This window comes from Choloepus didactylus, chromosome 1, assembly GCF_015220235.1.
Source record: "Choloepus didactylus isolate mChoDid1 chromosome 1, mChoDid1.pri, whole genome shotgun sequence".
Taxonomy (NCBI): Eukaryota; Metazoa; Chordata; class Mammalia; order Pilosa; family Megalonychidae; genus Choloepus; species Choloepus didactylus.
The window spans coordinates 5,747,650-5,770,095 of NC_051307.1; the positions used below are offsets into that span (position 1 = coordinate 5,747,650).

A 22,446-nucleotide genomic window follows, 5' to 3' on the forward strand; every position below is an offset into this window, starting at 1 on the left:
CTCCTCCCACCAATGTTTGGGAGTCTCTCAGAGGAAGCCTCTTCTCCCTTCTGGTGAGGAACTTGGCCCACCAGGACAGGGCAGTGCTGAGGGCGTCCCCTCCCTCCCTCCCAGGCCCACCCACCACTCCCCATCTGCCTTTCCCTTGCTCAAGAATCCAGGGGTCACGGGGAGCATTGCCTGTCCCTCCTGGACTCAAGGGGAGCCCTTTGTGGCCCAGGTCCTCCCTCACCTGGGTGGGCTGGAGACCGCCGAGCCCCAGAAGTGCCCAGTGGAAGGCAGCCTCGAGGGTCTGGGAGGGCTGGAGGAACATCTCACCCAAAAGATGTCCACGTGAGCTCCCTGAAAGCCAGGCCCCGGGTGAAGGGGCCTGAGCCGCCCCCCGGCCCTGGGCTGACAGCGCCGGCCGTGCATTGTGCTTGTTGCCGCAGATTGTGGGGTCACCACCCAGAACAGCATCCAGAACCGCATCGTGGGCGGGAACAGTGCGGCCCCCGGGGACTGGCCCTGGCAGGTCAGCCTGCACGTCCAGGGCGTCCACGTCTGCGGGGGCTCCATCGTCACCGCCGAGTGGATCGTGACGGCCGCCCACTGCGTGGAAGCGTAAGTCCCGGGGGGGGGACCTGGGTGGGACCCCTCAACGGGAGAGGAGTGGCGCCCGCTGCTTCCTCGCCTTGCGGTGAGGACAAGCAGATGCATGTGAAGCGCGTGGCAGAGGCCGTTCGGCCAGCAAACAGGCCTCGAGCGTCTCCTGTGCACTGGCCCTGGGCCCTGGGGGTGCAGCGGGGGCCTATGAAATGCCCCGGCATGCGGCTGTGCAGCCCACCCTTGGGAGCCACCATCCTCTTGGGAAGGCTGAGCCCCTTGGAGGCTTGGGGAGCTCACAGCCCTGCTGGAAGCTTCTACGTGGTCTCCTTGGTCACAGGGGCAGGGAGGGGCTGGGCTGGCCATATTTGACAGCATCCACCTTTGGGGAAGAGCTGGTCCCTCTGTCCTTTTTTAAGTAAACAGGGCTCGTGCCACAGGACTTTTGGCAGAAGCCTGCTCACCTGGGCTATTCTTCTGGTGTCTTTGAGTTCGAGGAGCTTGCTTAGGGGGCCCTGGCTGCCAGTTCAGTCCCTCGCCGATCGTTTTCTAACGCCTTGGAGGTGGCAGGATGAATGTGGAAGGCTGGAGTTGGGGGGCGTGGACACCATTGCGTGTGGTGCCTCTCGGCCGCCGGGCAAGCACAGTGTGGCTTCAGGAAGTCCGGGTGCCTGGGCCTTCTTCTGATGGTTTTGGCTCAGCAGGTCTGGGGTTACCAAGTTGTGGGGTCTCACACCCCTTTGGGAGTTGGAGGCCGAGCCCCATCCCTGTTCCACGCGTGAAGCTGCAGTCAGCCTGTGGGAAATCTCTGCCCCTGGCCGCTTGCTTCTTGGGGATGAATTCCTGGGGAGGAGGGAGTTGCTGATCCAGGGGCTTTAGGCAGAACGAGGCCAGCGGCCCTCCAGCTAGGCTGCCCGTTGAGGCTCACGGGCCACGGAATCCTCATTCTGCAGACGAGGGGAGAGCGGAGGGAAGTGGAAGGAGTGGGCCCCAGTCCCCCACAGGTACACAGGTGTTCCTACACAGCCCAGGCCCGGTGGGGGTGGGAGGGCCCATAAAGGTGGAGAGGATGGGGGTAAGGGCTGTGTGCGTGTGTGTGATTGTGTGTGTGCATGAGTGCATGCACATTGAATGCATGACTGTGTGACTGTGTGCACGTGCGATTGTGTGTGTGCTTGTGTGACTAGGTGTATGTGCAAGTGTGTGTGACTGTGTGCATGCGTGTGACTGTGTGTACACGTGACTGTGTGCACGCGTGTGACTGTGTGCACACGTGTGACTGTGTGTGCACGTGGCTGTGTGTGTGCACATGACTGTGTGTGTGTGTATGACGGTACAGTGGTTGCTAAGGGAAAGACGAAGTGGGAGCTGCCCAGAGCAAGAGGCTTTGGCTAAGACCCTGGGTGGAGGTGGATTGGGAGAGGGGCAGGGCAGTGAGCCAGGAGAAAGCTGTCCGGCTTCTTTCCAAGCGGGAAGAAAGGAAGGGAAGCTGGGAGCCACAGCAGGAGACACAGCCACAGGCTTTCCCGACCCCCAAGGATGAGTCCGCAGATTCTTCTGCACTGAGGTGGGGTTGGGGCTGGGGGACCCGGGCAGAGTGACCTTGGTCTTCAAAGAGCGTCCCTGGAAGCGGGTCGGGGGGCAGAGGCTCAGCACCTCCCGACGGTCTTGCCGTGTGGCTGTTGACCGATCGCACCAACTCTGGGCCCTTGGCTCCAGCTGGTGATTCTGGAAGGTCACCCAGGAGGGTCTCCTGCTTGTCCTTCTGAGCGGCCGAGCGCCGTCCACCTTCATTCTCCAGGCCTCTTTCCAACCCACGGTACTGGACGGCCTTTGCGGGAATTTTGCAGCAATCGTACATGTTCTATGGGAGCGGATACAAAATCGAAAAAGTCATTTCTCACCCGAGCTACGACTCCAAGACCAAGAACAACGACATCGCGCTCATGAAGCTGCAGGTGCCCCTCACGTTTACTGGTAGGTCCCCCCGTTCCGGGCTCGGGGCGGGCGGCTTGATCTGACCAAACCTTAAGGAGCTGCCGACTGGCAAGAAAACGCACCATGGAGGGGGGCGGCCGCTTCAGCTGCCCCGGGGCGGTGTGCGGGATAGAGGGAGAGTGGGAAAGAGCTCCGCGGATGCCGGATCAACCGGAAATGTGCGTGTGGTTCGCTCAGGGCGGTGGTGACCACCACGTCCGCGCCCCACGCATAGAATGATTATTTAATAAATGTTTGTAATAAGTAGATGCAATTGTCGAGAGCAGGGATTGCCGCCCTTGGCCCTGCTGGCGTTTTGCACCGGGCAACCTTTCATTCGTTGTGGGGCCAGTCCAGTGCGTGGGGGGGAAAGCAGATCTCTGGGCTCTACCCACTCGATGCCACAGCAACTCCCAATTATGACAACCCAAACTGTCTCTAGACATTGCCCAGGCTCCCCTGGGGGGTAAAATCTTGTCCCATTAGAACCCTTGTCATTCATTTGTAAAGATACTTAATTTTTTTCATGTGCAATCATAAAATAAGGTATTTTTAAATAATGCTATAAAAATCACACGTGCATCCTCTGAGCTTATTAGGCCCCCATTCTGGGCCATCTAAGGGTCTGGAAGGTTCCAGCCCTGTGTGGGTACAGGAAGTGAAAGCCTGGAACCGCCCGTGAGGTTCTTGGCTTCAGCTGGCAGACAGTTTGCACGTCGATGCGGCAATCCACGAGCAATGTGTGCTGCCCATCACGGGCCTCCAGGGCACCAGCCAGAAGCGCCCTCCAGCTTTCTTGCCCTTGACCCCTAAGTGTCTTTGGTGCCCTCTACCACCTGCTGGCACTGGGTACTTTTGGAAGCAGAGCTAGCAAATAATTCCATTTATGACTGGCATAGTGTTCAGAGGGGAATTTCTTGCCTGCTGGGGGCAGAAAGTGGGAGTGCCAGGACATGTTGGAATCCAGAACTTTCCTTGGGCAGGAGAGCAGTGGTGCCAGGCAAAGGGGCCTTTATCCGGGGAAGCCCAGGTGGAAACGTCCCTGAGGCTCTCAGGTAGACCAGATGGGCTCAGGGCACGTTCTTTCCTTCCCACAGACAAGATAAGACCGGTGTGTCTACCCAACCCAGGCCTGAAGCTGGAGCCGACACAGCCGTGCTGGATTTCCGGGTGGGGGTCCACGTATGAGAAAGGTGAGGCCTCCTGGGCGCGCAGCCTGCGGGTCGCAGGGGACAGAGCATTGGATTCGGAGGTGGGAGGTCCGTGTCTTAAGGCATTTGGACCAGTCACCCAGTCTTTGTGCCTCCGTTTCCTCAACTGCTGCATGGGACAAGTTGCATCTGCCCTATCTAGCACACAGTGCTCTTGTTAAGAGCTGACACACAATGTGTGCATGCTGCTTTTTGACGTATAAAGGACGGGTAACTGTCGGATGTGGGAGGTCTGGCCACATGTTTGCATCCCGTGGCTGATGACAGACTGCCTTACGATGTCCTTGGCGGCAGCATGGGGATAGATGTGCACGACCTGGGGACAGTCAGCTATAATCTTCCAAAGCGTTGTCCTTCTGTCCTGGAAAGTGGTTAGTGGTTAGCCGCGTTAACCACGGCTAGTGAGAAGCAAGCAGACACCCCCGGCGTAAGCTTGTTCAGGTTCCTTCAGGTACAAATTGCATTCCTTCCAGCAGACACTTCTCAAATGAAGGGATCCTAGTTCTTTCATTTTTATAGAGGACTGGAAGTGCTTGGTACTATACAGAATTGTTTTGTATGTTGTTTACAACCTTCTATTTCCACAAAATGTTCAGGGTGCTCAAATAGCAACTCCTTTAAAACAAGGTAGAGAGGATGAGGGCTGGGTGATTTGGGCGAGTGTTGGGGGAGAGAGCGGTGGTTGTGGTGGAGCTGGCTGGGGGTCCTTGCCACTAGTCTGTAAAGAAAGTGACTGCAGCTGGGCTTTGGAGTAGAGTGTGGGCTTCACAGAAACAAAGATGAAAGGAAAAATCATTCATTTGCTTAACAAATATTTGGGGGGCGCCTAGTATGGGCTGGGCTCCTGAGGTGCTGGGACTGCAGCAGTGAACAACCTAAGACAAACACCTCTTACATCCTCAAGTTCACACCCGAGTAGATGCCTGAGGGGGCTGGGCATGGTCTGACAAACAGGGAAACAAATAACCGAAACTGTTACTTTCAAATAGTGGAGGGGTGGACAGGGAAGGCTTCTTGGAAGAGGTGGCTTTCAAGCTGAGACTGGAATGACAATAATATTTAAGGAGCTGAAAGACAGGGAGGCTGGGGCATGGGGCGTGGGGCTGAGAGGCTCGGGGCAGGCTGTGCAGGGCCTTGTAGACTGGGGTGAGGACAGGCTTCTCTCCTGAGTGAGATAGCGAGCTGTTCGGAGGTTTAAAGCAGGGAGTGATGGCCCCTGTTTCTGAAAGATGGATGAAGGTTGTATGGGGAGCGAGGGAGGAGAGCAAGTGTAGAAGAAGGAGGATAGCAGTGAGGCGGCCATTGCTGGGGTCCCCGGGACAAGATGGCGGCTCAGCCCAAGATGGCGGACGTGGAGGTGGAGCCACAGCGACCAACGTGGGGTAGAGCTTTGCTGACGGATCGAATGTGAAGGGGGAGGGAGAGTGAGAAGTTGAGCTTTTTGATCTGAGCACCAGAGCGTGTGGTGGTGCCATTTCCCAAGATGAGGACGACTGGGCGGTGAGAGTTTGGGGGGGCAGAGCACGTGATGAGGCCTTCTGTGTTAGCGTGTTGAGTTTGGGGTGCCTAGCAGGCATTCAAATGGAGGTACCAAGGTGGAGGCGGAGAATTCCGGACAGCGCGTGTAGACAGGGCTTTTGAGGAGCTGTGAAGTTCAGGGAGGCAACAGATGGGGATCAAGAGGCCTGTTTAGTGTGGGAAATACAGCTCACCGTGCATTCCTGCGGGAAGCCAGTGATGAGGGAGCCGTAGATGTGCGGGGAGAGGAGAAAATGGATCCTAAGGCCAAGCCATTGGATGAGGGAGGGAGTCTCTAGGACACAAACGGGCTTGCACAGCTCCAGCGTCGGGAAGTTTCCTGAAGCCGAGCTCTACAGCTGCCAGGAACCCAGTCCCGGCCAGTCACCAGGACGTCTCAGGCTCCCCTGGCGACGACTCGGGGTTAGTGTTGCTGACCAAGGAGGGGGTGGCACAGGTACCCTGAGAGCGTCTGTAGGGGCTGTTGACGGGAGGGAAGTCCACTCTTCCTGACGGTTTGCCCTCCTTCGTCAGGGAAAACCTCAGTCGTGCTGAACGCTGCCATGGTGACACTGATCGAGCCCTTGAGTTGCAACAGCAGATCCGTCTACAACAACCTCATCACGCCTGCCATGGTCTGCGCTGGCTACCTGGAGGGAAACATTGATTCCTGCCAGGTAACTGTGGCCTCTGCTGCCTCAGTTTCCCTTTTGGCCTTGCCTGGCTCCCACTGAGCCAACCGGGGTGAGCAGGGACCCTGTGAGAGGCAGGGTTTCCCTAGAGTCAGTGGAACCCCAGCTGGGATGGGGGGGTGCAGCCTTGGGACATGATGGCCGCTGGCAGCGGGAAAGCACTTTGGGGGGATGGGAGCAAGTCCGGCCAACAGACACCACCTGCCACCGCTTCCTCTGAAAACGCTTTGATTTGGTAAAAGTCATGGAACTAAGTACTTCAACTATTAAAATATGCATGACAATTTATTTAGAAGCTATTAGCTGACATAGACCAAGTGTTATCACAGTGTAAAGTCTCGTAGGGACTAAGTATTTCCTAAATATTCTCTCCAGGGAGGTCTATCCCTTACCTCTCGTGGAGACAGGAACAGGCTCAGGCGCTCACAGCTCAGGCCGCACTCTGTGGTCAGCATGTGTGGCGGCTGCGGGCCGAGTCTCTGTCCTCTAACTTGTCCCTCAGGGTGACAGCGGAGGGCCTCTCGTCACTCTGAAGAGCAGCGTCTGGTGGCTGATTGGGGTTACAAGTTGGGGATCTGGCTGTGCCAAGCCTAACAGACCAGGGGTCTACGGCAACGTGACAGTATTCACAGACTGGATTTACCGGCAAATGAGGGTGAGTTGCCCATTCTCCTTCTGAGCGAGTTTACTCACCAGCTCTCAAGGTCCTGGTGCCCAGGAGGTGTGGCCCCTGCTGCCCGGAAGCCGACTGCTGGCCACCGTGGGCCGGGAGCTGTGACGTGTCCGTGTTTAGCATCGCTTCTCCATCTCCCCTGTCCGCCATTGGCCAGTGTCATTTGTGTCTTGGTCAGTGGTGCTCGGATGAAAGCATCTGGGACTCGGCATTCCGGGGCCCGGAGCTAACTGGACATAGGCTTTCATGCCCTCCCAACCACACTCAATTCTGAATTAACCCACCCAGACATCATCAAATCACGCTTTTGTTGATACAGAGAGCAGAGTGAAGGATATCAGCTGCTGGCCATGACTGGTCCCTCCACAATTTCCTGGGGCTATTGGCTGGCCCTGGTGGGCCCCAAGGTGGGGGCCAAGGAGGGGACAGACCCCGGGCTCCTCTGTGATCCTAACCTGCACCTCTTCTTGGGCACTGCCCATTTCTTGGGTGGGAACCAGATCAGGAATCTCAGGGCTGGACTTTCCAGAGATTTCTGTCCCTTTCGGAGCTGGGCTGCTGATGAAAGAAAAAGCTCTGTCTTGTCCCCTCCAAGTAGCCAAAGGTGCCCAGTCTATTGCGGGAGGGGCAGAGCCAGAGGACATGGCCTTCAGAGGCCCAGCCTGTGCCTTCCTCAAATAAGCCAGAGGACCCAGTGCCTTCAGATGACGCTGTGGGCTGGCCTGCCCCCGCCATCCATTCAGAGATGTTCACCAGAACACCTGGCCCTGCTCTAGTTTTGCAAAGGCCGAGTGCCAGTCCTCGGGGAGCATAGCCCCTGGTGGGAAATGGACAGCCCCAGCTTTCCCATCAGGGCTGGTGACATGGGAGGGCAAGATGTTCCCAACATCTCCAGGGGGTTAGCCAGGTCAAGGGGCGGACTGTCTCCAGTGTGGGAGAAAGCCAGAACAGGGAGTGGCCGGAGAACAGCAGGGAGGAAAGCGAGGACTCACAACTAATGGATGTAGTTCAGTGGCCAAAGTCAAGCTTGATTTTTCCAGCTAAGGGCCTGTGTTCCAGCTGTACTAAATGCTTTGACTCCCCAAACACCCCATTCTCCTTCTTACCTCGCCTTTGCACAAGCTGTTCTCTCCCTTGGGGCGCCTTCTCACCACTGACCGTCACGCTGTAGAAAAATGTCCCTTGTCCTGTCAAACTTGCTTATTTGGTTTATAAATGCCTCATGTCAAGCTAGGAAAAAAAAAATAAACCACAAAGCTTTTTTCCTATCCTTTTTGTTTGTTTTAAGAAAAGAACATCGGTTTCTTTTTCCTTTCTGAACAGGCAAACAGCTGATCCGGATGTCGTGTGTCCCTGAAGCCACTCTACCAGAAAATGAAGGGGCAGATTGTCCGTTCCCTCTGCATTATGTGTTTTTAGATATGATTCAACGGTCCTTTTGTTTTTATTAAATAATGTACTTCTCTGACTTCGGCACTTTCCGCAGTTCTGTGCTGGCCACACTTGCTCCCCACTGGGCCACTGGCCTGGCGTGGCTCGGCGGCCCTCATGCCCTGCCCGAAAGGGGTGACCAGGCCTGGCTGGACGTGGGATCCTGGGGCCAAGCACGGCAGGGCCAATGGGGCAGCGGAGAGAGGCTGCCTCACCGGGTCCTTCCTTCCCACGAACTTGGAGACGACTCCTCTCGGCTGCTGGACTGCTGGCGATGGGAAGAGAAATGGACACACCAGAGAAACCAGGGGTGCCCGCAGGCCTCTCCCACCAGGGGTACTTGCTGACCATTTCCTAGTGCCTTCTTAGCAGCCCTGGACGGTGGCTGGAAATAAAGGGACCAGTCCTTCCTGGGTGATGATGTCGATCACCTGTTAGGGCATCACAGACCCTTTTCTTCTGGGGGTGAGGGTGTGGACAGAGCCCCTGGAGCGCGGGAGGCCATTGCTGAAATTGTGCACATGTGAGCCCGGCACAGCCTCTGCTGCCAGTCCATAGGCTGCACAGTGTTGTGTAGCAAGGCTCTGAGGATGGAGACCCAGGCTCTCCCTGCCGCCCTCCGCCCCTCGCCCTCTCCCAGCCTCCTTGGAGACTGCATGCCCACTTGCTCCTCGGAACGGGGCCAAGGGGGTGGCATTCAGAACCCCTGCATGATGCTAATCCCGTGGGAATCGAGGCGACTGGGCCAATCAGGGATGCATGATTTTAAGCACACACTGTCTTCATGCACTGTTTCTGCATGTTACTACCTCAGTGTTCCAGTGGAGGCCTGGCTTTTACCACGTCAAAACAGTTCACCTCCATCTGGCGCTTTGAAACGCTCCTCCTTGCTCAGCGTGAGCAGTGATGTATTTGAGCTACTTTTGTTTTCAAAGTGTATGTGCAGAAGAAAACCACCTGGGCTTGTGACAGAGAAGACAGCTGTCTTTGGGACTCCCTGGGGTCCCCTCCAGCCCTTCTGCTTCCCCTGGAGGGAAAGGACACTGTGTCGTTGCCAAGTGGGGAACGTGAGTGCTTTTACCAGGGGTGTTCTTTCCCCAGGTGCCCACCTCCCCTGCAAGTACACTGGTATTCGAGAATTAAAGAGATGATCCTACTGCTAGGATTTAACCTTGAGATGGAAGGTCGTGACAGTTGCATTCACGATGCCTCTACTCCATGTACCTCCGGCAGGAGCAACATCCCCAGGGACTTTTCAAACACTCCACGCCGCAAGGTGCCTGCTCCCCAAGCCAGATTTTAAGAAGCGGCATAATGGCAGGCATGTATTTCTTCTGTACTTTTTTATTTATGTGGCCAACTGTCTGTCTTCTGTTTTGTGTCTTTTTTAAATTGTGGGATTCAATTGTGAAATGCCATGCAAATAAATTATGCAATGTTGTTTTCCGAATATTTACCGAGTCTTTGGAGTTGGGCACGGCGAGCAGAAGGTCTGTACATCCTTGTAGGGCAGGGATGTTGCCAGGTTGCTGTGCGGCCAGGGCGAGGGTGCTGGGCAGAGGACGCAGCGGAGCCAAGGGGGCAGGGCAGAGCACTCCCTCTGGATGGTCCCACCCCTCCCTCTGCCCAGTCCTGCCAGAGCTGCCCTGAGCTCGACTCCGGAGTGGGTATCCTCTATAGCTCCCATCTCTCGAGGCTACAGTCCAGAGAACCAAATGTCTTCTAGACCTTTCTGCCCAGCATCCCACACGTGCCCAGATCCAGCCTGTCCAAACGGGGTCCTGCATCTCGTCCCCTAACACTGTCCTCCTGAAACCCCTGTAATGGGGGTGGAGCCGCTTCCTCACGTCATGATTGTCACGCTGCCCTGCAATTGTGACCCTGGGTGGAGAGAAAGATTGGGGGAGTTTACTCTCTGCTCGAGAGCAGGAATCAATTCTTCACCTTCCCCAGATCTAATAGGTCCACAGTATATGACAAGATGGCAGGAAATGACTAGGGTTTATATGTCAGAATCTGTTAAAAGTATGGAGAGAATTGTAGTTTCTAAGGAAGAAAGCCCATATGGGCTAGACAGTAATACCCGAATCTTCCTAAAATGTCCACCTGAGCAAGGCAGTCGACATTTTTTTGAGTTGTATGTGTCATAGTGGGGTCACCCTGGGAAATGATTGTACCTTGGATGAGGCTGATTCCATTGGAAAGATCTAAACAGATGCTAAGAGAAGTCTAGGGAAATATATTTTTGTATTTAAAAATTTCTAAAACACATAAGTTAATTTACTTAGCTTAATATAAATTGATCCCCAAACACTAAAGAAAGAAAACATAAGTTATTACCGCAAGTGTGTAATTTGTGACGATTGTTTTGTAGCTCCTTGCAGCTGGGTGAGTGAGTCCCACCATTAAAAAAGGGCTCCCGTTGGCCTGTCCACCTCTCACTGAGGTACAGGGGACGGCCCCACCTGGAATCCCTCACGAGGTTCCTGGTCTGTTCCCAGCTCTTTGTGGTCTCCTATGGCTCACCTGATCGCAAGCTCCAATTTCAGAGCCCTTTCCCCCTGACCTGTCATCCGAGAGCCTGGCTTTGTGAAAGAATCACACACACCCCTGGCTGAAGTTAAATCTGGCATCCCACGGCCATGGCACTCTGCTGCTTCAGACACACAGAGAGGACGATCTCTTAAGATGATGTGGCTCACATAGCTCACCTCTCTCATTCTGGAATTTACGCTACTTCTAAAGTGTTAATTAAAAAATTAACGTAAGGGATAATCATCACTTAAAATTAACTCAACAAACACTGGTGTTTGCTCGTGGGTGCTTGCTAGAGCCGTCCACTTTACTGTGGTGAAAGAGACTGATCTTGTAACAACCTGAAAGTCCACTGAACTACTTGGATTGTTGGATATTTTTTCCCTTGGAAGAAAAATAAAGAGGGGTCTGACAAACTGAAAACAAAGGTCAGGTGTCCCTTCTTTCTTCTATGGCTACCTTCTAGAGGATTTGCCATGGACAGGGGATTCTCCTCCAAAACAAGAATTGATGTTCAGGAGATATGGCTGGCTGGCTGGTTGGTTGGTTAACTGGGTTGGTTGGTTGACTGGCTGATTGGTTGGTTGGCTGGTTGATTGGTTGACTGGCTGGCTGGGTGGTTAGTTGGCTGGTTGGATGGCTGGTTGGCTTGCTGGTTTTGGTTCACTGGTTTTTTGTCTGCATTTTGCTCAAGGATGGTAATAAGAGTATATGCTGAAGGTTCTTACAATATATTCATGAATCTAAAAAGTCATTTAAAAAAGCGTTTACACCAAGCACCCCCGACTCTCATTCCTTTCCCCAACATATATGAAGCACCTGCAGCATATCAGGCCCTGGGTTTTGGAAAACTGAGGCTTTATACTTCAACCCATTCAGATCCATCCAGTTCCTCTACTCCTTCTGCTCCAGACTCAGCCCTGCTCCTGTGGGGTCACTGAGCCTCAGGCCAGCCTGGAGGTAGGGTCCCCTTAGGAGACATGGTTGATATTTCAGTCTGTTCTACATAGACAGTTGGATCTTTAAGCCAGTGTGACAGAGCAAACAGCGTGGCCCAGAGACACAGGTTCTGGTCTTGCTGCTTTCTCTCAAGAGTCAGGTTGGGGGGTGCAGGGATGGGCAGGCCAGCACGAGCCCGAGCCCTGTATCTGCTCTGTAAGAGAAGGCATCACGTAAGTGTTTTCCAGGGCTTGCTCTCTCTCTCTCAAAACACAATGAGGTCTGAAAACACAAATGAGATCAGGCATGTGGGAGGAGGAACAGAGGCTTCTGCCCCATAGCTGACTGGTCAGAACAAAGCTGGGGGGCACCTGGTCACTATTCTTTGGGGCTGAAAGGAAACTGACTATCTCCATAGTGAGGGCCCCAGCAGGTTCATCCCCCAGGTAAAAATCCTTTTCTCTGGAGTACACAGTATCAGCTTTTATCTTCCATCCTCTCCTGGTTTCTCTGGGAAGACTGCAATGCCAGCAAAAAAGTGGTGACACATTTGTCACCACTCACTCTGTTTCTGGTTCCCACAGGATCTTGCTGTATGTGGAAGGTTAGTGGGGCCCAGGAAGGGAGAAGTTCCTCAGGCAGCCACTAGGTGGCCCCAGCATCCCTGACGGGTCGGCACCACCTGCCTCCTGCTGCTGACAGCAGAAGGGAGAGAACCTGGGCTGGATCTCTTAAAGGGACATACACCTAGGACTGACTTAGGAACACCTGTGCTACCTGCCATCCTATGTGCATCGTTGCAAACACAAGCCCATCTGCCTGCTGCTCTTTCTTTTACTCGCGGCAAACTGACCTGGTCCAGCTAACTTCTGTGGTTCTGAGTCAACCTGCAGGTGAGCTCTTCACACTTGGGAGGGTCCAAAGGTGTCGCCTAACAGTGGGCATTGATTTGAGCTGCTGAATGCCAGTTGTGAACATGGAGAGTGTTCACCTGGCACTCTCTCTTAGAAATAAATTCCCAAATCGTTCCAAAGTCTTAGGGTCACAAAGTGTGAAGGGTCAAAGGAGATGGGAGTGGGGTGGGGGAGGCAGGGGACAGTGTGACTAGACCACCCCCCACCTGACAAGGGGCCGTCCGGCTTGGCCCGAAGCTCTCCGACTGGGAGCTTACCCTGAGGGAGCCGTTCCATTTCTGGACTTCTGTTAGAAAGCACCTTCCCCTACACCCTCTCCCATTCCCGACGGAGCGTGTGGAGTGCATCTCCCTGGACAGCGTTCGCTCACGGGTCCTGGTCTTTGTGGGACCCAGCCCCAGCCACGGCCTGGTGGGAGGGAGGCCCCAGCAGGGTCATCGGCGCAGAGCCGTGGACCTCAGAGGATCCAGGTTGAGGGTGTGGCTGGGGTTTGTGAGTCTCCCCACCCCTGGTTAGACCAAAGAGACACTGGGACTGGGAGGTTCTCCTCTAGGTCAAGTCCTGCTTAAGTCCCTGTCTCTTCTGGCTCCACCAGACCACTCCTCCAGCCAGGGCATCTGCATGCAAAATCCAACTGGCCAAACTGCTTTTGATTTGGACTCATTATTTTACCTACCTGCCAGGTACCCAAGGATGAAACAAATTGGATGCTTGGTCAGCACACAGTGTGGATATTTAATGCCATTTGGCTCTCATTCTTTTTTTTTTCAAAGTACAAAGCTTCCCTGAAAAATTGTCATGCTTTTATTAAATATTGCTGGCAAATGTTATTTTTTTGGTTCAGGGTCTTAAAGTTTTAAGCTTGAGAAAAAAAGTGTTCTTTGACCAATCTTAGAATCTTTGGGTGTTGGCACTTCATGTGCTGAAAATTAATGACCAAATATGTTCCCATCTCCCAGAAGACTTAGCTCAGGTTTTGCTTCTACTACATCTCACCAGCAAGGAAGAAGCAAAGGCAGGGAGGAGACCTTCCTCTCTGCTAAAGGCCAAAGATAGGAGAACAAAAAGCTCATTTCCCCTTGGTGATAAACGTAGCCCATTTGCAGACAGGATGGAAAGTCCGGCTTTCAAGAACCCCAATTGTCAACACGCACCATCATCTTTACCAACAACCAAGTCCAGGTGACTTAATTTGCAACCTTGCACGATACATACCCCCCCTTCCCCAAGCTGTTTCACAAAGCAGGGGTGCTGTGATGAGAGTAACTTTATTCTCAGGGATGTCCCCAGACTTCAGGAACTGCACCGTGCTCTTTAAATTCACAACACACTCATCCAGCGGAATGTCTGCTTAGGGTTCTCATCTTTTAAAGCACTGTCATTGGCACCAAAGAAAACTGTAACTGCTACAGGGCCACCTACACTGTTAACTTTCCTGATTCACCCTGGAAGGATAATTTTGGCCCATCTGGTACCATCACCTGAAAATCCCACAACTCAGAACATCACATTTTCTGGGTAATGGGGTCTCCGAAGAGCAACATGCAAGGCTGGCACGGGGAGCTCCCAGTCAACCGCCTGGCCCAGCGCCATAGCCGTGAACCTCCCATTCTGTTTCACGGCTTTAACTTAGCCCCCCATTTCCCGTCCATCTCCTGAAATATCAGACCATGTGCTTTCGCTGGAGTCGCTCTTTCCTGCGTGCCCCCACTCCCACCCCCATGGGGGCAGCTTTAAAGCCTGGGAACTTCCTTCCTGGGGTTCCTACCCTGCTGCTGTTTTTTTCCCCAAATAAAAAAATGGATCAGAGAAACGTCTGCTGGAAACAAGTTTATTACAAACCTATGAACTCTGGTCCTTGTGTTACATGCAAGATGCCCATGCTCCTAAAACGCTGGGTGTGTGAAAGAACGTTACAAAAACCAGGTTATAATCCTACGATGCTCAGTATGGGTTGGTCTTTGATAAAGAGAGGCAGAGGATTCAGAGAGGAAGGACAGTGCTGAGGGGTGGAAATACTTCCTAATCAGGAATCATTTGTCCAATCTAGAGCACATGTTTCCTAAGGGTGGGACACTTCGGCACTAATGCTGGAAATCAAATTGCACTGCTTCTTATCGACTGATCCACGGGCGATACTGAGCCCCTAGAGGCTGAGAAGCACTCAGGAATCTGCTAGACGGTGAAGCGGTCGTGGGACAGCTCTCCGGGAAATCTGCAGGTCCCCTCCCACTTCCCGGAACCCAGGGCCCCTCAGCCGGGGAATTTGGCCAGCCGGCGCCGAGCCTGGCTCAGCCGCAGCAGCCGCTCCTTCAGGAACTTCCTCTTGTCGCTGGTGTCGCTGCGCTCCTTGAGGAGCCAGTCGTAGGACTCCTTGTCCTGGAGCAGCTGCAGCATGCCCTTCCGCAGGTGCTGCCCGTACGTTTGCAGGACGAAGAACTGGACCATCAGGGGGACGTGGCTGGAGATGCGATTGCTGGCCTCCTGCAGGGAAGGGACAGCCCAGGGCAGGGTTGAGGGGCAACGCTGCAACAGGGGGCACGGGCGGGGGGAGCACTGGCAGAAGGGGTCTACGCAAGATGCAGAGAAAGCCCCAGCTTCGAATCACGGTGCAAACCCGGGCTCTGTATTCTCTCCAGCTTTTCCTGGCTACGAAATGGATACTTCTGATGGAAGAGGGTTAAAAATGCACTGAAAGAGGTTAAGTGGAAGATGGAATAGGAGAACTACAATTTCAAGTTATTAATAACTCTGTAGAAAAGCTTTTATGGCTTCTTCTTCTGTTTTTAATCAGCACTCAAATTACTTAGCAGAAAAGAAACTGAGTTGTCAGAAGCTCCAGGAAGGGGCCCCCTGTCTTAGAGGCATCTAGAAAGTTCATTTTTACCCTTCCTCTCCCCAAGCCTTCTATCAGTGAAAATTTTCTTTCCCAAAATAATGTTGATTTCTCCACTGATAGACTGGTTGCATACCTTAGGCAAGTTATCTGACCTCTCTGTGCCTCAGTGTCCTTCTCTGTAAGATAGGGTACTATTAGCACTGACCCCAGGGAGTTGTTAAAAAGATTAAATGAGTTAAAAGACAGAAAGCTGAGAAGGGCCACGTACATAGTAAGTGCTCAGCGAATGTCAGTGGAGAGGGTCGGCAAGATGGAAAGGTAACGTGAGGACCCCTGGCTGGCCACCGAGTGGACGTGGAAGGCAGGAGAGAAGGAACGGACTGGCCAGCAGAAAGCACTTGGGAAGAAAGAAGAGAGAAGCCACTTCGGTGGCCGTGGACACTGAAGCCAAGCGCTGGGGAATGGACACAAAGCTGAAAGGAACGGCCACCACCTGGAGAACATCAGGCATCCAAAATATCTTTTGGAATTTCTGGCACAAAGAAATCGTTTTCTTTTTCTCAAGGGAATCATCCAAAGACATAAGTCAAACAACTTTGAGAACAACCCCAAGCTCACCGTTTCGGTGAAAGTGGGAAATATGCAATCTGCAGCCACAGAGCCAGGTGTGAGGGCACCCCAGGGGGAGGGGAGGACGGGAGGGAAGGAGTGTGGAGCGGCGGGTTGCGGGGGCAGGCAGCAAATCCCAGGCAGGGAGAGGGAAAGTACTTTGATCCATCCCTGGGGGCAAGGGTCGTGGCAGAAATCCTTCCCGGCATGGCTGGGTTGGGGGGAAAATACCCAACAACTTTGGTGCAGACTAAGCTGGCCAGCGGGTGAGGAAACAGGCCTTCTGTGGGCTAACACTCATCAGTATAAAGCAGGAGCTAACCCTTCCCCAGGAACCTCACTTCTAGTCATTTATCTTCCAGACACATGACATCGGGACAAGGCTATCATCGGCAGCATCCCTTGTGTTAGAAAATGACTGGAAACAAACCACGTCGCCAACAGGGACTGGTCCAATATCCTACATCCAGAGAATGGAGATCCCGGCTGCCATTACCAAGAACAAGGCAGCTCTATATGAACTGAAATGGGACAATCTCCAAGGCACATGGAAAGAAGAAAGGTACAGAGCAGGATGTTTCCTCCACTACCCTTCGAGTAAAAAAAACAAAGATGTCTATAAAGTCTCCCTTGGGTCAAAGAAAGTGGAGATGGCCAACTATGGGGAGGGAGATGAGCTAGCGACTTAGTTTTTACTGTCACTCACTCTACCTTTGGGATTTTGCACCTCTGCATGCATCACTTAACTAGAAGGTAACTGCTTGCCCCGTGAGGCAGTGTGACCAGGCAGGTGCAAGCGTCTGCAGTGCCCACAGCTACGCGCTCTCAGCTCACCCTTAACTGGCTTCACTTGTGTACATGCCCTGCTGGAGTCTACAGGGATTTGCATTTTGGCTCTTACTACTTGAGGGGTGGTTTCCCTTCAGGCGCTCGGGCATCCCCTGGGAACCTGTTGGAAATGTGGAACTGCAGTTCCCACATCAGATCTGCAATTGAAGTCTCCTTTTCAACAAGATCCCCATGTAACTGTATGCAGATTTGAATTTGAGCACCACTGGTTTAAAGCATCCAAAGGGCCAAGCGAAGGAGGCATCTGGTAAACCAAGAGACTATGATGATTTGCTTTACCGGTCCAGATGTGTCCATCCGACAACAGCTCTGACTGGGGTGTACCCTCTTCCTGGGAGAAAAGAGACTACCTTCCACCTTATTGGAAAAGTGCAGTAGCCCACAAAGGGGTTTATATGAGGCAGCTTCCATTTGGCAACGGGGTACTGCAGTCCTACCCTGCCTTGTCTCAGGGACGACCCGCAGGAACCGTCTGAGTAGGTGCCATTTTTCAGAGAAGAAAGCTGAGGCTCAGAGAGGTCAAGGAACTCAGCCAGAGACACACAGTCAAGTCCAGCCAGCAGTGGCCCCACGCCACAGCTGCTGAGGTCACGCTACGTCCACAGAGGCTTACAAAGGGCCAGCATTCATCTTACAGAGACTAGACTGAAAAGAAGCACTGAGAAGAAAAGAAAATTAAAGCCGCCATCGCAGGAGACAGTCACAAACTCACCCGCTGGTAGGCAGTGAGGTGCTGAAAGATTTCAGCCATGGAGGAGTCCACTGCAGAAGAGTGTGCCAGGAACGAGCCGCCTGTTTTCTTGGTCTTCTTGTCTTCCTCCGTTTCCTGCTCTCTAACCTTCTTTAAGGCGCCCCTATAAACTGTATCCTGGCAATAGACGATCTGTTCCATTTGGAAGTGAAGTCGGATCGACTTCTCAGCATCCCTCTCTTGTTCTAATTTAATGTCTTCAATTTTGGCCTATGGTAAAAGAGAAACAGAACCAAATTCTCCTCAAGAAACTAATCCTTGGGTCATTAAAAAAAAAAACCATAATTGGGAAATTCCACAAATGATAGGTTATCCAATTTGGATAAAATGATACATGACTTTGGAAGGGAGTTCTCACTCCTGGCTGAGGGGCAGAATCACCCGATGCCGGAGCCACCAGTGCAGCCAGAAACCGGCTCCCCACACGCCCCCAGGGCCTGGGAATCCGTATGGGCTCCGTTCTGGGGCCTCATCAGTCAAGGTTCTTTCTCTCCTTCTTTATGGGCCATTTTTTACATCTGATGGTAAGGGGTGTTCCATCCATCACAGAACTCACAGGGATGAGAAGGAAAGAGAAACTGAAGTCAGTCAAGTTTTATACTCGTCACATTCCCAGAGTCAGAGGAACCAGCTGCCAGAGGCCTCTGAAGAGAGCCTTCTGAGAAGGCCCGGAATGTTCTGGCATTGCCGCGAGCCTCCACGCGATGCACAATGGCCTGCTCAACATTTCCCCTAAGCTCAGGGCCACAGCCTTCCAGGGAAGGGATTATTTGCCCCATTTTACAGGTGAGAAAACAGAGGCCTGCGTGGCTCAAACCCTCTGGCTCCTGAGGGGCAGAGCTGGTCTTGCCGTCTGCACCAGGTGAGCTCGTTTCTGATGGTGGCCAGTCTGGTCTCCTGGTCACTCCTGCCCCCTGCCCCCAGGGGAGGTCCCATTTTCCCTTGGCTATTTTATTCTCTTTTGAACGATATATTTTCATATTTGGCTTCCTCAGTGAGTTTCTGGGTGGGGGATTGTTTTCTCCAGATGTGCTCAGCTTCTCCATTAGCTGTGGCTCTCCACTGTTCCTATAGCTTTAAACATTTTATTTCTCAAGTTTTTCTTTCCTTCTCTCTCCTCTCTCCCATTGCTTTTAACCAGACATCACTGGTAATATCAGTAGTAAGGTTCCCATGTGAATATAACCCTAAGTTAAACCATGGACTATAGTTAATAGTACAATTATAAAAATGTGCTTTCATCAATTGTAACAAATGTACCCCACCAACACAGAGGGTTAATAATAGGGGGGTATTTGGGACCTCTGTATTTTATGCATGATTTTTCTGTAAACCTACAACTTCTTTAATAAAAAAAGAAAATTCGGTTGTATTTGCTTCTCCAAATACACAATGGGGAGATGAAGTTGAAATGGTCTTAATCCAAGAAATCTATTTTATTGTACCAGGCTTAATTTTCTTTTTTTTTTTTTAAATAACATTAAGGTAGTTACCTTGGCTGTTCTCTGGAGGTTAAAATATTCATTGAAATGTTTTATTGAAACATTTGCGAAGGCAAATCGGACCAAATCTGATGAAAGAAAGACAGTAAGTTCAATACTGGTAGAATCGTTTGTAATTTTCACGGATTGCAAACAGTAGGATAAATGATAAGAAAAGTCCCTTCCTCCCTCCCCCACCTTCCTTCTTTCCTTCCTACTGAAGGAGAAATATGTATTGTCAAGTTCAGCAGACTTCAAAAATTTTGCTCAAGAACTCTCTGGAAGAATTTTTAAAAAACGAAATGTCCCCTGGAATGCGTTTATTTGACATTTAAAATTTTCATCTCGTCTTAAATTGTGGCAAAGAATGTGATTTCCAGCAAATTGTAAATATATTAATAATTTGTAATAAAACTGTCACACCTCTCTTAAATTATCAATAGATTCTAAATGTTCACATTATCCATTTGAAGAAAGATACATGAACAAGCTTTTATTTAAATCAGGAAATGTATATTATTTCTTTGTATTTTTGAAACTCATTTTTCCATCCCATTTCCCCCAGCATTTCATCCTAACCTAACACACAATCTCTTTAGGCTTGAAAGTCTTGCACTGATCCCCATGACATATCTTTCTGAACGAGAAGTGTGTGTACACGTATTAATTCTGAAAAAGTTTTCAATGACTATTAGGCTCTAAGTATTATAAATTTTCTTCTGGAGTGAGTTAAGAGTGCACCACTGATCGAGATAACACAATGACAGATTTGGGTACAAAATTATTAAGCTTAAAAGTACCATTTTATTGGAAAAATCTCTGAGTGAGATGTGCGGGGCTGCTTCTGTACTCCCTGTGAGGCCCGGAGTCCATGAGGGATTATCATTTATTGCTGAAGTGAGACAGAATCCATCTGTGTGTAGGACACTGACAGCAGAGTTAGGACGGTCAGCCAAGGGTTGCACAACCAGAAGCCGCTCAATAACATCATGGAAACCAAGAGAGCAAAGCATTCCAAGGATAAGGGGTGCCTGCAGCGTCCAGTGCGGTGTTTTCCCTTGACTGGCTCTGACGGAGTCTACTACTTACACAGGATGGCAGTTACACCACCCTCGACTGACAGCACTTCAGAATGTTCTAGACAAATCCACAACATACAGGCACTGAGTCAGTGGTCTTACTTCTCAGAGATTCCAAATAAGCCAAGTCTTTGGAGAGTGTGCAGTAACCACAAAGGCAGAGTGGAGAACTCTGGAGCTGGGCAGTGGCTTCCCCTACCTGAGAAATAAAATGTCTAAAAACAAAATCAAGAACTCACCAGTCACCCTGTGAAGCATATCAATAGCTGGCTCTTCCAGTTCTCGGATTTGCTGTTTAATAATCGTCTCAAACGTCCTGTAATTCACAAATCCTGGCAGCTCTCTGCCACGGTACTGATTTTCAAATTTCCAGATTTGTCGACATATAGCTTCATAACCTACAACAGAAAATAACAACTCTGAATGATACTGCAGTACCGATCTTGCAGGTTTTCCCATACCCGATAACATTCTGGACTTTCTGAAAGTGCAGAGTGGCAAGACAAAAATCAAATTAAATCTAATTTGGGTCACAAATTGAAAAATATTTAGGGATTGCAGTATAGAAACAGATCTCAAGAAAATTCCCCTTGCTCTTCTCACGAAGGCCAGAGCAGAAACATGATATTGCACCAGAGTAAGGCACGTTCCTGAAAATGTACTTAAGGATGGAATTTTATAAATCAAATCTGATTTTTACCAAAGAGACTGTCCCAAGACAGCAGAATATATTCCCTTCCCAGAGCCATAAAAATTAAAGACCCTGGTCTCTTGATTGAATCTAGCATTAGTAGGAAGTTTATAGATCAAATGGGGTAATAGAATACCCAGTCACATAAAATCGCACTAAAGTGAAATTATGCTATAAACTCTAAGTTTTGCTCTTTATACTTGTAGAGTTTTTTTTAATCTAACAAACTAGACTCTGGAGAAACATCCCCAATCAAGGCTCTCCAAAGAAATTCGGAAGGACCCTGGGTCCTCCTTCTGAGGAATTGAGCAGAAGCAGGAGTCTGGGGACCTATTTGGTCAGGAGACACTTTCCCTCAGAATTTTTTTCTTGCGACATAACTCACCAACAATAAAATTTACTCTTACAGTATACAATTCAGTGTTTTCTTTTAGCATTCTCACAACAGCGTGCAACCATCACCACTATGTAATTTCAGAATATTTCCACCCTCCCCCCCCCCCAAGGAAACCTGTACCTATTAGCAGTCACCCCCCTTTCCTCCTTCTCCCCCAGGCTTTTGTGATGTCTGACTTCTTCACTGACCATAATATTTCAAGGTTCATCTAGGCTGTGGCACTTGTCAGTATTTCACCCTTTTTCATGGCTGAATAATATTCCAGTGTGTGGACAGACCACATTTTGTTTATCCATTCATCTGTTGATCGTTATTTATGTTGTTTCCAATTTGGGGCTATTACAAGTAATGCTACCATAAACATATGAGAACAAGTTTTTGGGTGGACATATGTTTTCAGTTCTCTTGGTATACCTAGGAATGGAACTGCTGAGTCATATGGCAACTCTGTGTTTAACTCTCTGAGGAACCACTCAACTGTTTCCCAAAGCAGTTGTACCATTTTACATTCCCACTAGCAATGCACAAGGATGCCAATTTCTCTACCCTCTCTCCAACACTTGTTATTGTCTTTTTTAGTTTAGCCATCCTAGTGGGTGTGAAGTGATATTGCATCATGGTTTTGAATTTGCACTTCCCTGATGGTTAATGGTATTGAACATCTTTTCACATGCTTATTGGCCATTTGCATATATTCTTTGGAGAAACGTCTATTCCCAAAATTTACCCATTTAAAAAATTGTATTATATGCCTTTTTATTGTTGAGTAGTAAGAACTATTTATATATTCATGTATTCCAGATACTAGACCTCTATTAGATATATGATTTGTAAATATCTTCTTCCATTCTGTGGGTTGTCTTTTTACTTTCTTGATAATGTCCTCCTATGCACAAAAGTTTTAAATTTTGATGGAGTCCAATTTAGCCATTTTTTTCTTTTGTTGTTTGTGCTTTAGATTTAAGAAACTATTGTCTAATCCAAGGTCATGTAGATTTAAACCTACACTTTCTTTGAAGAGTTTGATAGTTTTAGTACTTACATTTAAGTCTTTGAACCATTTTGAGTTAGTTTTTGTATATGGTACGAGGTAGGGGTCAAAATTCATTCTTTAGCATATAGTCATCTACTAATTTGTCATTTATAATTTTGGGGAGGAATTTAGCATTTAAAAAAATGAACTATTTTCTCATAGGCTGCGTATCAGTTTCCTAGTTGGCTTTAAACTACAGAAATTTATTCTCTCACAGGTCTAGAGGCCAGAAGTCGGAAATC

At 50.4% G+C, this 22,446-nt stretch overlaps 2 protein-coding genes and 1 pseudogene across 4 annotated transcripts in view; 1 reads left to right on the top strand and 2 right to left on the bottom strand.

The window, feature by feature from the left end:
- TMPRSS2 (transmembrane serine protease 2) overlaps positions 1-9,530 on the top strand; it is a 35,760-nt gene extending 26,230 nt beyond the window's left edge. For both annotated transcript variants that reach the window (XM_037831442.1, XM_037831439.1), the window contains exons 9-14: positions 432-603; positions 2,387-2,562; positions 3,660-3,755; positions 5,826-5,968; positions 6,486-6,638; positions 7,980-9,530. In XM_037831442.1, coding sequence (XP_037687370.1) covers positions 432-603; positions 2,387-2,562; positions 3,660-3,755; positions 5,826-5,968; positions 6,486-6,638; positions 7,980-7,991 — 752 coding nt within the window. In that variant the 3' untranslated portion in view covers positions 7,992-9,530. The remainder of the gene's footprint in view (positions 1-431; positions 604-2,386; positions 2,563-3,659; positions 3,756-5,825; positions 5,969-6,485; positions 6,639-7,979) is intronic.
- Positions 9,531-13,212: 3,682 nt separating this feature from the next.
- On the bottom strand, positions 13,213-14,357 carry LOC119542156 (annotated as a pseudogene).
- Positions 14,287-22,446, bottom strand: part of MX1 (MX dynamin like GTPase 1) — a 45,359-nt gene continuing 37,199 nt past the window's right edge. For both annotated transcript variants that reach the window (XM_037831449.1, XM_037831445.1), the window contains 4 exons: positions 20,323-20,481; positions 19,017-19,093; positions 17,485-17,733; positions 14,287-14,959 (listed from right to left, as the gene is read on the bottom strand). In XM_037831449.1, coding sequence (XP_037687377.1) covers positions 14,729-14,959; positions 17,485-17,733; positions 19,017-19,093; positions 20,323-20,481 — 716 coding nt within the window. In that variant the 3' untranslated portion in view covers positions 14,287-14,728. The remainder of the gene's footprint in view (positions 14,960-17,484; positions 17,734-19,016; positions 19,094-20,322; positions 20,482-22,446) is intronic.